The sequence below is a fragment of the Gorilla gorilla genome, chromosome 1 (assembly GCF_029281585.2).
Source record: "Gorilla gorilla gorilla isolate KB3781 chromosome 1, NHGRI_mGorGor1-v2.1_pri, whole genome shotgun sequence".
Classification (NCBI taxonomy): domain Eukaryota; kingdom Metazoa; phylum Chordata; class Mammalia; order Primates; family Hominidae; genus Gorilla; species Gorilla gorilla.
In genome coordinates, this window is record NC_073224.2 from 214913536 (window position 1) to 214928209 (window position 14674).

General features: G+C 54.8%; 1 protein-coding gene across 2 annotated transcripts in view; it reads left to right on the forward strand.

Moving 5' to 3' along the window:
* RUNX3 (RUNX family transcription factor 3) overlaps positions 1-14674 on the forward strand; it is a 65575-nt gene that overhangs the window by 32272 nt on the left and 18629 nt on the right. The window contains exons 1-4 of one of the 2 annotated variants that reach the window (XM_063701642.1): positions 794-2017; positions 2912-3174; positions 5031-5187; positions 13415-13519. In XM_063701642.1, the coding sequence (XP_063557712.1) occupies positions 1657-2017; positions 2912-3174; positions 5031-5187; positions 13415-13519 (886 nt within the window). In that variant the 5' untranslated portion in view covers positions 794-1656. Of the gene's footprint in view, positions 1-793; positions 2018-2911; positions 3175-5030; positions 5188-13414; positions 13520-14674 lie in introns of those variants that run through there. The other variant, XM_004025187.5, reaches the window with a different exon arrangement.

Here is a 14674-nt window from a genome sequence, read left to right on the forward strand (position 1 = left end):
GGAGTCGGAGTTCTCCCTCCCATCAAACAGACGACCATTTTTGTCGGTCCGGGATGGGGAGGAAGCAGGTGGAAATTGGGAACAAGCTAGCCTGTTCTGTGGGTCTTCCCCGGGTGCCTGGACACCCTTCCCTGGACGCGAAGACAGAAGGCGTCCATCTTACCAGAGGTGAGGAAGGCGGCCTTGGTTTGACACAAAGCCATCGGTTTGTCTGAGACCTGGCCGCATGGATGGCAAGGAAAGGGCAGCTCCTCGGGGGCGGTCGCCGCGCCTGCACCCGGGGCCGCAGGTGGCGCGCATCTGTAGCCCGGCCGGGCCCGCACCTCCGCGGCTGGCAGGGCGCGGGCGCCAACTAGCGGCGGCTCCCGCTACTGTGCCTGCCAGGCGGCCCGGCGACCTTGGTCTGGGGACCCAAGGGCCTGCACCCGCCCCCTCTTCCCCCGCCGCCCTGGTCCCTTGGATCTGGTGCCCACGGGGAGCCAGCGCCCTACGGAGAGCCGGAGCCGTGCCGGGCCCTGCGCCAGGTGCCAGGGCCCAGGGCCCACAAGAGTCCCTCATTCTCTGGAAACTTGTCTGTGAACCCGTCGTAAGCGGAGAGGGAGAAATCAGGCGGAGGAACAAGCAAAGGGCACGGTGCAAACCGAAACCATTCGACAAATGGAATTTACCACCACCTGAAACAGCGGGTCATGGTCCCGCAACCTGCTCGAGGGCAGCACGTGTTGCCCGCCCCCGGCCAGGGCCCTACCTGGCCACGACGCGCTGGGCCTTCTCGGAGACGTTCCCGGAGGTGGGAGCGCCCAGGCTGGATCACTCGCTTTCCTCTAGTTCTGCTGCTCGTGCCAGCGCGTCCGAGGGCGCGCAGGCCTGGGTCCGCAATCGACAACTGCCAGGCGCAGGCTCTCTTAAAAGGTTCAGTAAGGGACCTTTGCCGTCCTTCCTTTCGACACGGCCTGAGGGCGTGATGGGAGGTCCCGAGGTGGGTAGGGGCCAGCTCTCCCGGTGGTCGGGGTGAGGCCAGAGTCCTTCGCCCCTGGAGCGCACACGGGGCTTGATTTCGTTTGGAAACGACGAAATGGCGCGCGCTGAGCAGGGGTCAGATCCATGATGAGATCTTGCGGCCACCGTCGGATCCTAAGCTTCTTTGCTTCCGAGGCTTGGAATTCATTGTTTTGCACCTGTCGAGAGCCTGGGGCAACGAAAATCTAGCCCCGTCTCCAAAGCGGCGGGGAGGCTCAGCACGCGTTCGTTTCCCAGAGTCTAGGGAGGTGTCTGGGGCGATAATTCGGAATGATTGTGGCTTGATCTTTCCCGTTGCCCTCCCAACTGTAGCCGGCCCCTAGGCCTGCTCGACAGACTTAGGAGGCGGGAGAGGAAGGGGTGATTTGCAGTGAAGCCCAGGAGAGGTTGGGCCACGCGGCTGGAAGTGGGAGCGGGGACCCGGAGCCGGGCGGGCAGGCAGTGCCTTGGCGAAGCTGTCCGCGGTCCCTGCGGCGCAGCTGGAGCGCACGGGCCCAAGAAGAAGTGGGGTTGGACCCGCAGAGGCCACTTTCCACCCGCATGGAGAAAGAAAATTCTCTCCTCTGAAAGCGAGGGCCCTTAGCTTTGCAGCCACTGCTGTTTTTCTTTTGCCACCGACGCGCGTACCGTTTCACGATGCAGGACCGTGGTTACATGCGTAAAGGAAAAAAAGAAAAACGCATTTTGCAGGCCTCGTCGTGTTTTTCAAAGAGCCACAGGCCGCCACAACGAAGAACGACGCCGCGAGGCCTGCAAGATCCTGAAACTTGTTTTGAGGGGAGAGCAGAGAAGAAAGGGGTTGTTGGCCCCAGGCTACTTAGGGTCCCTAGGAGACTCCCTTCCGCCTGTCCCCGGTTTGGCACAGGGGCCACCGAGGCTGGGACCAAAGCCGCGCAGGGCTGGGAGCAGCAAAGGCCGCCGGCGGGGCGTGGACGACGCGCAAAATCCCGTGTGGGGTGGAGGCTCTTGGGTCAGAATAATGTGCGGGACGAGGGAGGTGAGTAACCTCTTTGGGGCGGCTCCCAGTGCGGCGTCACCGGCCCTGAGACCCCGCGGCCCCCAGCCCGGGGTTGCAGAAGTCACAGGCCCGAAGCAGCAAAAGCTGGGGAAGCCCGGCCGCGGCCAGCGGGGAGGAGGAGCGAAGGGGTTGCGCCCCAGCGTCAGGGAGCTACGACCCGAGAGAGGGCGGCAAGGGCGCCTTCCGTGGGACCCGGACGTTCTAAGCAAATTTCTAGCATCTGCCCCGGGCTCCCAGAGCTCTCGGGGGCCCTGGGCTGTGGCACTGGGGCCTCCTCCGCGGGGTGGCGCCTTCCGCCCCTCCCCGTTGGGCGGCCTCCGGCAGGCCCCGTTCCTCCCCGCGAACGCCACCGAGGTGCCCGCGATGGGGGCTCCGCCGATTGGCTGTGCGACGCGTCGCTCCGCCAGCCCCGCCCCGCGGGCCCCGGGGGTACTAACCCCGCGCGGGCGGCCGCGGCCACGCCACTTGATTCTGGAGGATTTGTTCTGGGGCTGCGGCCGCGGAGTCGGGGCGGCCGCGGGCGAGCTTCGGGGCGGGAGGCGGCGGCAGCGGCACAGCCCCGCCGCGGCCCAGGCAGCCGGGACAGCCACGAGGGGCGGCCGCACGCAGGGCCGCGCGCCGAGGATGCGGGACTAGCCGGGCAGGCTGCGGGCGGCCGTCGGGCCAGCGAGGCTTCGCAGCGGGCGGGCCCTGGCGAGTAGTGGCCGGGCGCCGCCCCCTGCGCCCTGAGGCCCGGGCCCCGCCGCTTCTGCTTTCCCGCTTCTCGCGGCAGCGGCGGCCGAGGAGGCGCCCGCGCCGGCCGCCCCCGGGGGAAGCCGCGCCGTCTCCGCCCGCCCGGCGCCCTGACGGCCGCTGTTATGCGTATTCCCGTAGACCCAAGCACCAGCCGCCGCTTCACACCTCCCTCCCCGGCCTTCCCCTGCGGCGGCGGCGGCAAGATGGGCGAGAACAGCGGCGCGCTGAGCGCGCAGGCGGCCGTGGGGCCCGGAGGGCGCGCCCGGCCCGAGGTGCGCTCGATGGTGGACGTGCTGGCGGACCACGCAGGCGAGCTCGTGCGCACCGACAGCCCCAACTTCCTCTGCTCCGTGCTGCCCTCGCACTGGCGCTGCAACAAGACGCTGCCCGTCGCCTTCAAGGTGAGTGCGGGACCCGGGGCGGGAGGGCGCCGGCCTTGGGGCTCCGGGCGTCTGAGCTGCGGGAGCCAGAGCCTCGGGAGCAGTGGGGATGGGAGGTGCCCGAGACGCCGCGGCGATACCCGGGCACCCGGTTCAGTCTCGCTGCGCGCTCGGCTCCGGGACCTCGGCGTTCCGTTTTGGATGCGCCCTGCAGGAATGACTTTTAACGGGGTTGCCCCGCTCCACCTGGGTTTTGGGGCGCCTTGCGTAGAGACGTTGGTGCGGAAATGGGCGGATGGGGTTTTGCGCCCCCCTAACCCGGATCGCTCAGATACAGCCCTGCGGGTAACGGAGAAGAGGATCCCGGGACAGGGGCAAGGACACCGCGGGTGGGGTGCGAACGGTGAAAGGGCCTACCCTCCGCCTCCAGCACCCCTCCTCCCGCGCCGCTTCGCAAAAGCTTCCTGCTCACACCCTCGGGCTTCCGAAATTTTACCGGACGGCGCTAGGCCGGGATCGGGGCACTGCTCTCCAGACGTTTGCTCGGGGATATTATGCGTCCCGAATGGCGAGTTGAGATTGGGAGACCCCTAACCCTGGCAGCCCCCAGCCATTTAGAGGACCTTTTTCTTTATGCCAGGGAGTAGGCGACTGTTTCATTTTCATTTTTTTAAGGGGGCAGCGAGATGAAACGAAAACGCCTCGGTTTTCCCCTAAACCTCTCACAGCTGCCGTGAGAAAAGGGCAGGGCAGGAAGGGCCGGCGGCTGGGGGTGGTGCTGCCCGAGGTGGCTGGAAGCTGAGGCCGTCCCTGCTCCCATTAAGACGACTCTAAATGGGAAAAAAAGGAAGAGTGGCTCTTTGAGGTCTCCCGGGTGACATCTTAAAATACCAGTGGGGGAAATCTCGCCGGGAGGGGCGGGAGGCCCGTGTGACTTTAATCGTCAGATCGGAGGTTTTACTGTCACTTGGAGCTTAAAAGGAGTCTTTGAAATTAAAAGAAGACAGGATGTTGACAGGAAATCTGGTCTTTTTAATCAGATCCCAAACATTTTCTCCTTGAAATTTTTACCATATGGATCCCCAGTCCCTGCACGCGGCGGCCACGTTTAAATAGTTGTGACTCTGTTTAAAGTCTGATTCTTTTTCAAAAGGCATCCGCCTCTCCGTGCTCCTGAGGGTGGGGGATTTGGGGGAGATGGTGTTTAGGGGGACATCGCCACCCCCATCCTGCAATTCCCGGCAGGTGCATCCTTCCATTATCAAAAGCCCCACTCTCACTTTAAAGGGGTTTTCTGGTGGTCTTTTTCAAAACACCAGTGAGTTTTGCATTCTGCATTTTCTCTGCATAACGAATTTAGGCTCTGCAGAGGCCAATAAACTGGGCCTGGTCCACATTTCAGGGCCAAATTTCATGCCCTAAACAGCTCTTGCATAAATTGAGTGGGGGTAGCAGCCCTGTTGTTATTATTGTTGTTACTCTTTCTCGTTTGGAGACTTCGTTGCTAGGAGCAAGTTGATTCCTCTTTCGCTGCAGCCGAAGACAACAGGGGAACTGCACCCCACATCATAGTGACTGAGCTGATTCACAGCTCTGGCTTAGATTTCATTGAAAGGATGATTTCTTGGGACACAGTTTATGTAAGCAGTTGATCTAGGATTTTGGTGTGAAAGCTCGAGATTCCATCTTCTTGTTTTCGTGATATTTGGGGGAAGGTCTTTATTGTTTTTAAGCCTCTTCTCCACCCTGCATTGGAGAAATACGAAGTGTGCCTGGGACCTAGGGGAGCTGCCCAGCCCAGCCCCTCCTCTCCTTTCCCTGGTCACCCTCTTCCTTTCTAAGCTGTCCCCCTGCATCCCCCCACCCCGTGTCTTCAGGTGGTGGCATTGGGGGACGTGCCGGATGGTACGGTGGTGACTGTGATGGCAGGCAATGACGAGAACTACTCCGCTGAGCTGCGCAATGCCTCGGCCGTCATGAAGAACCAGGTGGCCAGGTTCAACGACCTTCGCTTCGTGGGCCGCAGTGGGCGAGGTAAGTGGAAGGGAGGCCTCGCCATTTCAGCATTGGCAATGGCAGGGGCAGCAGGGAAGGAGGTTGAAAGAGGGGCCTTAGAATCCCGAAAAACAGGTCTCCAGATGCAGCTCTGTCTAAAAACAGCAATTTGTAATCCTGTAGGATATTACAGATCGCTTTGAGGAGGTGAGGAAAGTTATGGTCTCTTGCCAGAAAAAGACACAATTTTCTCCCAGTTTCTAGGGTTTACCAACTCCTGAAACCGTTCATGCCACCCTCTCTTTCCCGGTTAAGCACACCTGGTCTCACAAAAAATGCTGGCAGGAGATGGTGGATTAACAAACTCAAAAAGGGAGCTTCTAGGTCTTTCAGCAAGGCGGTTGCAGGACAAGTCCCTGATCTGTGGGGCCCAAGCACCCCAGCCACTCTCTCCATAGGGGGCAGAATCTCCCCCACACTCTGAGGCTGTCTCTCCAGCTGTGGTCTCCCAGACCCAGTTTCCCAGCGCCTTTGAGCCCTAGGTGGTCTAGAACGGAAGCTAACGCAGCTGAATGTTGGAAAGCACAGCTCGAAGGCTGCCATCTCCTGCCCCAGAGTCAAGGCGGGTGTGCCACCCTGCCTGTCTGACCGACCTTGAGCAGCAGAAGGAAGGCGGGACGGGGGTGGGGGGCTGTTGAATGGGAGGCTTCTGGGATCTGAAACCCATCATCACTTAACTCCTGGATGGGAAAGTCCTGGAAACCGTGCCCCTGTGGAATGGAGGCCTGAGGGTCCACTGGCCCTTTAAGACCAGCCTGCCTACGAGAAGTGGCTGAAGTGGGAGTCGCCCTTCCCAAGCACCAGGCCCGCCTCCAGCTTTGTTAAGAAGTAAGCTGGGTTCCCTCTGCTCCCCAACTCCACAGCAGGCTGAAGTGGCTGAAGCAGAACCGTGCTTTTCATCACCAATAAACAGGACCTTCTCAAGGTTCTAGTTCCCTCTGAGCTGCCAGCCCCGCTCTGAAACAGGCATCTGGGCACCATTTTTTCCTTTCCAGCCGTTCGATGTATACATACAAATGTCAGCCATATTTTGACTTTTCAGCATTAATTAAAACCAGGACATTATTTGCATGTAATAACTGTTTACTTGTTACTTTTTATGAAACTGAAATAGTTTACATTCTTTCAAACATTTCCTGTTCCTGTTGGCTCCCTTCCCCACGCACAGATTTCTTTCAAACGGTGCCCTTAACTGGTTGCAGGTTGATGGATGGAAAATGTTTGCTTTTATGAATTAAGCTTTCATTGCTGCTCCTAATTAGTCTCCAAGTCCCTTTTGTCATCCCCAATCTCTCAAACCCTTTGCGACTTAATCCCAACCCTGAGAGGAGAGTCACTGGTCCTTGGTCGGTGGCAGACAAGGCTGATGAGCTCTGCTGACTGCAGGGCAGTGGCCAGGTCTGCTAGCCCAGGTATGTGTCGGGAGCAGTATAGCTGCTGCCTTTGCGAGGCGGGCAGAAGGTGCTGTCCATCTGGGAGCCCAGCAAGGCATCAGGAACTTGATTCTCCCTTCCCACTCTCTCTCCTGGGAGGCGAGAGAAAGAGAAGAGACGACGATTTTCTGAGTTCCCGAGACCTTGTCTGGCCATTCTGCACACTGAGAATGATTTTTTTAGGGGTTTTCATGCCCACAGACCTTGAGCCCCCCTCCCCAGGCCTGCAGGGAGGGAAATGGATTTCCAAAGCGTTGGTTGGGAGCTTGTCCTTGTAGCAGGAATGGCCGAGGCTGGGACTGTGGCTCTGGGAGATGCAAGAGGCTGGGTTTATAAACCATTCTCTCATCCATCTCCTCTCAGAGGTCCATAACCAGTCTCAGTGGTCCTGGGAGGCAGGAAGTGATCTGAGGAGGAGTTCCGATGTCTGAGGAACTGTGGCTAAGGCGTTCAGCCTTCAGAGGCTCGAGGTCTTTGAGAGCCTGCATTCTAGTATCAGCCACCCTGCGTTTGAGTCCCAGCTCTGCTAATGTCTTGCTGGATGACATTGGGCAAATGACTTAACCACTCTGTGCCTCAGTTTCCTCATCTGTGAGATGGGGATGATAATGGTACCTACCTCATGAGATTTTGGGAAGGTTAGGGAAATTGATACAAGTGTATCAGCTGGCGCATATTGAGAGCTGGATACATGTTAGAGATTTTGTTACTTCAAATGCCTGGGACTGGAGGAGGACTTTGAGGTCCCTTTGAGCGGTGACAGCCACTGATTCTCTGATTACTGTGTGGTTTGGGCGGGGGTGGGGGAAACCCAGAAGGTGTGAACTGCTGAGTGGGAGAGGTGGAGGCGGTTGGCAGGGAGGAAGGAGGGTGCCGGGTCCGCTGGCATGCAGACACACATCTGCGGTGCCCATCCTGCTGACTGGGAAATTCCCACCTGAGAGAACAGTCAGTGGTTGACAGTGACAATCTGGGCCACTTTAGGAGATGGGACACTTTGGGAGTTAAGATTAGGGGTTGGGACCCAGAACCCTTGCCTGGGTCTCTTGACTTCTGCCAGAACTAAGAAGTCTGATGGAAACCTCTGCTTGTTTCCTCAGTTTTTAGTTCTACATTCTGTCTGAATTCCAGGAAGATGGCTTTCCATGAAAGACATGCACCCAGTAACACCACAGAGCTCTTACAATAGGGCTGAAGGTGTGAACCAAGAAAAGGAAGGGAAGAAAACCAGGTCATTGCTGTCTCCTGCAGTGATTAGGGCTGAGGTCCCTGCCCTGCCAGACACGAGGAGCCTTTCTTACAATACATATTTTGTATCAAGCCTTACTATTCTAGGTTGAAATGTATAAATAATGTAACCTACCTATTTACATGCAGTTGCAAACTATGTTATTCCATAGCTATGATGGAGAAAAAAAGGGAAAGTAATTTATAATAAAACACTGATTTGAATATGTAAACATTGGGGCCACAGGACTCCATGAGGTGGACGAATGCCCTCCATGCAGAAGCCCACAGCAGAGGGAACAGGCAGGGTGGCAGGGCTCAATCTGAACCTGGCCTTGCTGCCAATACCATGACTTTCTGAAGTTGTCAACAACTGTTGGCAAAGCACTGAACAAAATTTAAAAAAAAAAAAACTGTCTTTCCTTCTGGAAAATTCAGTAGATATTAAAAGTACAAAAAAACCCTTGTTTTATGTAAAACTGAGTTAGGTTCATGACTCAGATAATTTTTTTTTTCTTTTACTTTTTGTTGGGACAAGGTCTCGCTCTGTCGCCCAGGCCAGGGTGCAGTGGTGCAATCACTACAGCCTCAACCTCCTGGTCTCAAGCAGTCCTCCCACCTCAATAGCTGGGACTACAGGCATGCGCCACCATGCTGAGCTGATTTTTTAAAATTATTTTTTGTAGAGATGGGGGTGTTGTTCACTGTGTTGCTCAGGCTGGTCTTGAACTCCTGGACTCAAGCGATCCTCCCGCCTCAGCCTCTCAAAGTGTTGGGATTACAGGCATGAGCCACCACGACCAGCCAGAGAACTTTTATAAGCAAGTTTTTCCCTCCCAGGAAGAATGAATCTTCACCACCCTGGGCAGCGTTGGGTGCTGGCATCCCCCACCACATACACGCACCCCACCCCTAACGCTGGCAGTGCCACCCCAAACTGTGTTGACCACACGCCACCACAAATCCCAAAAATGCCCCTCTAGCAGGCGGCCACTGGCCTAAGTGAAAATGAAAAGCACATGAGCTCTCGAGCTGTGATCAACTGGTTAAAAAGCAACCGTGTGTCGACAGAGATTCGGGGTGCAGTGTGCCGGTGCAGGCTGAGGGGAACCGCGGGTTGGGGGAGAGATGAATGGCTTCTTGGCTGAAGTTGAGAAAACCCCGAGGTCCCCTGAGACTGAGACACGTCCCCTCCCCCGCCCATGCAGCTCCTGTGGGTGGGGCGGGGACCTTATACACATAGGAACCCAGGCAGAGAGGCTCAAGGACTTGCCTGAGGCCCTGCTGCCACCCCGGCTGGTTGATGATGGGTCCTGGAGGAGTTTCTGGAGCCCTAAAGGAAACCCATTTCCCAGACCGAGACTTCTCCCCTGCAACCAGGTCCAGCCCTCAGAGAGCCTGGGTTTACACTTCCTGGGCTCCTGATGGATTGCAGGTTTGCCTGGGGCTCCTGCACGGAGTTATATCTAGAGGCTGAGAGAGAGGGATGGATGGGTTTGCCGCTGCCAGGCAGAGAGAGAGCTGGGCAGGGCCGGGGTAGCTGAGGGGCACTCAGGGAGACAGCTTTCTCCCACCCCTGCTCCCCAGGCTCCCTGTCTCCCGAGGTCCAGGACTCCTGCCCCTCCCTCTCACTCCTCCTCTTAGGCCCCACACTCCTCTCCTTCGTACCTGGGAGGGGTGGTGACAGGCTAGGAAGCTGGTGGAAGCGGCCGAGGAGTGCTGGTGACCTCAGGGGTGGCATGTGGTTTGCTACCTGGTATGGGTGGGAGCTTCTCACTTCTCAGGAGCGGGACGTTAGTACTTGTGTGCAAAATGGGAGCCATTATCTCTGCCCTTAATTTATTTAACAAATGTTGTGGAGCACCTACTATGTGCCGGATGCCGTCCTAGGGGCTGGAGACACTGCATGAACAAGACAAAAACTTGGGCCCCTGGGGAGGTTATAATCTAGTAGAAGGAGACAAAATGAGTAGATGGATTATTAAAAGCATATGCATTGTGAGAAAATTCCAGCAGGTGCAGGGAATAGAGAAAGGGAGTGGTAGGGCCTGTGATACTTCAGGTTGAGCTGCTTAGTGCTTTTTTTTTTTTTTTTTTTTTTTTTGCCCTGTGGGCCCCTCTGATATCTGGTGAAGCCCGCACACCTTTCTCAGAACAATGATATTTTTAAGGTATAAAATCAAATACAAAGTATTACACTAGAAACCATTTCTATTAAAACATAGCAAAATACTTTAAAAATTGTGGTAAATGTGATGCTTTATTCAATGTATTAAATAAGATCTAGCATTGGGCCTAATGACAACCATGGTTTTGAAGTTGTGACGAGCATAAAAGATATTTAGAGCAATCTGCAGCAACTGTAATGTGATATGTAAGTATCTGTGACGTCTGTTGGTGACAAGGTCACAGGTACGGCTGATAATACCTCTGTGGTTTGTTGCCTACGATCGTAGTTGAGAGTGATGCTAAATTTCAGTTAGAGGTTAGGGACAATACAATTGTAATTTTTTCCTATCCTGGTTCTCAGGCTCATTCAACTCTACGGAGCCAAGTTAAAAATGCCTTCCAGGTGTAGTGGTTAAGACTGTAATCCCAACACTTTGGGAGGCCAAGGCGGGAGGATCACTTGAGCCCAGGAGTTCAAGACCAGCCTGGGCACATAGTAAAAGCTTGAAAAAAAAAAAAAAGAAAGAAAGAAAGGAAAGAAAGAAAAGAAAGGAAAGGAAGGAAGGAAGGGAGGGAAGGAAAAGAAGGAAGGGAAAAAAAGAAATAGCCGGGCATGGTGGCGCTCACCTGTTGTCCCAGCTACTCAGGAGGCTGAGACAGGAGGATCACTTGAGCCCGGGAGGTCCAGGCTGCAGTGAGCTATGATCATGCCACTGCACTCCAACCTGGGTGACAGAGCAAGACCTTGTCTCAAAAAAATTAATTAAAATTAAAAATGCCTACTTTAGATAAAGTGACCAGGGAAGGCCTGACTGAGAAGGTGGGCGACCTGAAGGAGCGTTTTAGTAAACTTTCAAATGCTGCTGTGGGCCCGGGGCCCTGTGGCAGGGCACTGGGGCCCATTAGTCCTCCGTGTCTCCAGTCTGGCCCCTAGGGCTCTGGGCTGTCTGCCTAAACTCCCCGTCATAACCAAGAAGGTGCTGGACAATGCTGGCAGGGTCAGAGGCTCAGGGACCCCAGGAGAGTGCTGGGCTGGTCGGAGGAGAAAGAGGTCCAGGAGAGAAATGACCTCAGAGTGAGGAAAGGCAGCGGGAGGGGTCGGGCAGGGAGCCCGAGGCATCTGCCTGGCACTTCCCTAGACCATCTGCACTTCTGCTTCCAGAAATCATGCAAAGTGGCCCCTGTGACCTGAGAGTGGGAGACCGGGTCTGTTCTGACCTGGGGCTCCGGGGGCAAGTGCAGTCAGAATTTCTATCCCTGCCTCAGCCGGCTGGCTTAGGAAAAGGCTTCCAGAGAAGCCCCTCGTTTCCCAGCTGGAGTCACACTCAGTGGGTCTTGAGCTTTAAATTCCCCCTGGTGTCTCAGAGGGCCTTGGGTCCTGTGGCATGGCTCCTGGCAGCCTGGCTGGTTTAATTTTGTTCCGGATTCTCCTGCCTCTGGGGCTAGAATTTTCACTTGATTGGTTGACTAACAAGTACCCGGCCATGCAAAGAGAACTGTGAGATACTGGTCTCCACCCTGAGCTTCATCTCCCACCTGCAACGTGGGGCTGTTGAAACCTACCTGCTCACTTTGGAGGCATGTCAGGGGGACACCAGAGGGATGCGCTTGGGTAGCCTCCCTCCGTGACCATCCTGTGCCAGCCCTGGGGTACAGGTGAGAGTGCGAGACCATTGGCCCCTACCCACAGGGAGTTCCCAGGCCTGTACGTGGGATCCAGAGGCAGGGATAGGGGGATAAAGTCTGGCTTGGGGGATCCGCAGATCTCCTCCGCTCCCGGCCACCAATCTCATAGAGCATGAGGCTGTGGATCATAATAGAGAATAGGGTGAGAGGAGGACTCTTACCCAGACCCCCAAACTCCCAGACACATCAGAGAATTCACTGTAGAAAGTAGAGAGAAGACTGTCGAAAGTAAATCTTCATAAACTGCTTTCTACACGGAGAAACCCGTCTGAACATAAAACGATAGAAGAACGAGAAATAGAAGTGAAAATGAAAAACCACCCAGCGTGTGAAGGCAAAATGTGCAGGCCTGTGCCCGGGGAAACTGATGGCCACAAATACAGCATGGAAAGTATTAACAAGCTTAATATATAGCGATTTTTAAAAGGCACTAAAACCTTCACAGGAAAGTAAAAGAACGTGAAGCAATAATTTGTGTTGGATTATGATGGATAATAATCATATAAAAAGTTTCATTCTCACTAGTAATAGAAAAAAAGGCAAACAAAATCAAGAGCGTGTAAAAGATCTTCCATCTTGATAGACACATCCCTGGGGTGTGACGCAGCCTCACACGCGAGGGTGACGACTAAATCTCTCCGGAGAGTCATCTCACTCCAAGAGGGATCCGCGCCCGTAATATGTCCCAACCCTCTGCTGCCGTGAAATCACTCACCGCTTCTTGGAATCTCTTCTAAGGAAATAGGCAGAGATGCAGACAAAGATTTTTATAAACAGAAGGTCACTTTCATTTTATTTTAAATGGTAAAAAAAAAAAAAAATAGTATTTTAAAAGTTTTTTCCCCTCTCAGGAATTTTGAATGGAGACTTTGGAGCCAAATGTCTATCTAAAAATAGAACAACATTCTGGAAATAACAGTTGTGTCTACAGAAGAAATGTCTGCAGCTCCCAAATCAGTCCTTTTTCAGCTCCAGCTGCACACATCAATAAGAAATTAGCAACGATGTAAATACCCGAGAGTAAGGAGGTAGATAAATAAAAGATGAGGAGGCTTCCTTGAGTTGAAATATTTTGCAGCCATTAAAAACAAAGTTTATGGAGTTTTAATGACGTGGGAAAGTGCTTCTGATGTGAGGTTAAATGAAAAAAAAAAAACAGTATGAAAATCTGTATTTTAGTACCACTGCGACTGTGTAAATATACAAACCCGTACAAAAAGAGCTGAAACAGAAAACACCGAATGGTAACGGTGTCTATCTCCAGCTAGTGGAACCGTGGGGGGGGTCTTTTCTTCTTTATTTATATTTTGTATGTTCTTGAATTTTTCTGCAAAGATCACCAATTACTTTCAGAAAATAGAATATACCCATCCTGCTCCCCACCACAAAATCGTGTGGGTTTCTGAATAGAAGAGACAGCAGAAAGGCCAAGAAGAGGGGAACATGAGCCAGGGTGGCCACGGCATGGGGCGGGGGGATGACAAAGTTGGCATCAGACCCCCAGGGGCCTTGAATGCCAAGCCCAAGAGCTTGAACTTCACCCAGAGCCCTATCTTCTGCCCAGGTTCAAAGAGGACAGAGTGCCCCTTCTTGACAGTTAGGGGCTTCCAGGGGTAGATACAGGTGGGAGAGCAGGGCATTGTGGAAGCTCCAGGTGCCAACCACCTGCCTCTATTCCCCACTCTCCCCAGGGAAGAGTTTCACCCTGACCATCACTGTGTTCACCAACCCCACCCAAGTGGCCACCTACCACCGAGCCATCAAGGTGACCGTGGACGGACCCCGGGAGCCCAGACGTAAGTGCCACCAAGCCCGCTGAGCCCCTGCGCGGGGAAGGAGGGTCCAGTGCGGGAAGGACAGCAACTAGGTCAGACAGATGGAGCCCTCCTGGGGGGGTTGCAGTCCTTGGCTCTGTGCCCCCACACACTGCGTGCCTGCTGGCAAACCCCTAAACCCTCTGGGCTTAGCCTGAGACTGTGGGAGGCCAGCGAGGAGGCTGGGAGTGGAGATGACTGTCCATGGAGACTACTGAGGAAGTCAAGGAAAGGAAAAGGATGGAGAAAGCTTTCAGATGTGGCATTTGTGGGGTGCTTGTGTGTTTCTGGGTGGAGGTTGAGCCAGGCTTGCTTTACTCTGCCCCCAGCTTCTGTGCGGGTGGCTGAGGGATGCATGGAGGGCAGGAGTGATCAAAAGTCAGGGGCTGGTCTGGCTGTGAGGCCAGGCCTCTTCCTTGGAAACTGAGTCTTTGAATCTTAGCATGTGACTTGCTCAGGTCACCCAGAGTCCGGGCACCCGGACCCTATGAGCAGGGAGTTCTGGTCTATCAAAGTGAGTTTGTGTTTAATTCTCTCTGCTTGCTGAAGGTCAGATTAAGGCTGGGGAAGTGGGAGGGTAGGCTGAGGCTCTGTGTCCACAGAATGAATGAATGAATGAATGAATGAATGAATGAATGAATGAATGAAATAGAGCCAGCCAGCTTCCTGAGCTCCATCCCACCTCCCCAAGGCATTTTCAGCTTGGTGCACTGAGGGTTGGCCCACCCCTCTCTTTCTCAGAAATGTGACCCTTTGCAGTTTAGAAGACCTTTTTGCAGTCGCTATTGAATGGGATCTTCATGACAGCAGAACCAGAGGGGTCACCGAAGTTCCAGTGAGGAGAGAATCCAGGCCTGAGGGAGTTGGGTACCTGAATAGGACCTAATGCTGTGCAAGGTGCAGGAAGGCTCCCCAGGCTTCAGTCTTCCCAGAGGCAAGATTCTAGGCTGAGCAGGCCTGGGGCAGGAGGCCTGGGGCAGGAGGCCTAGCCCTGGGCTGGCCTCTCCCTTCTTGGGAGTCAGCTGGGCCTGACACCCCATCATCCAATTCCTGGGCCCATCCCAGCATCTGGCCACTTGGGAAAGGCTTGGAGCTGAGTCCAGCAGCCCTGGAAGAGTTTCCCTCCAGGGCTCTCAG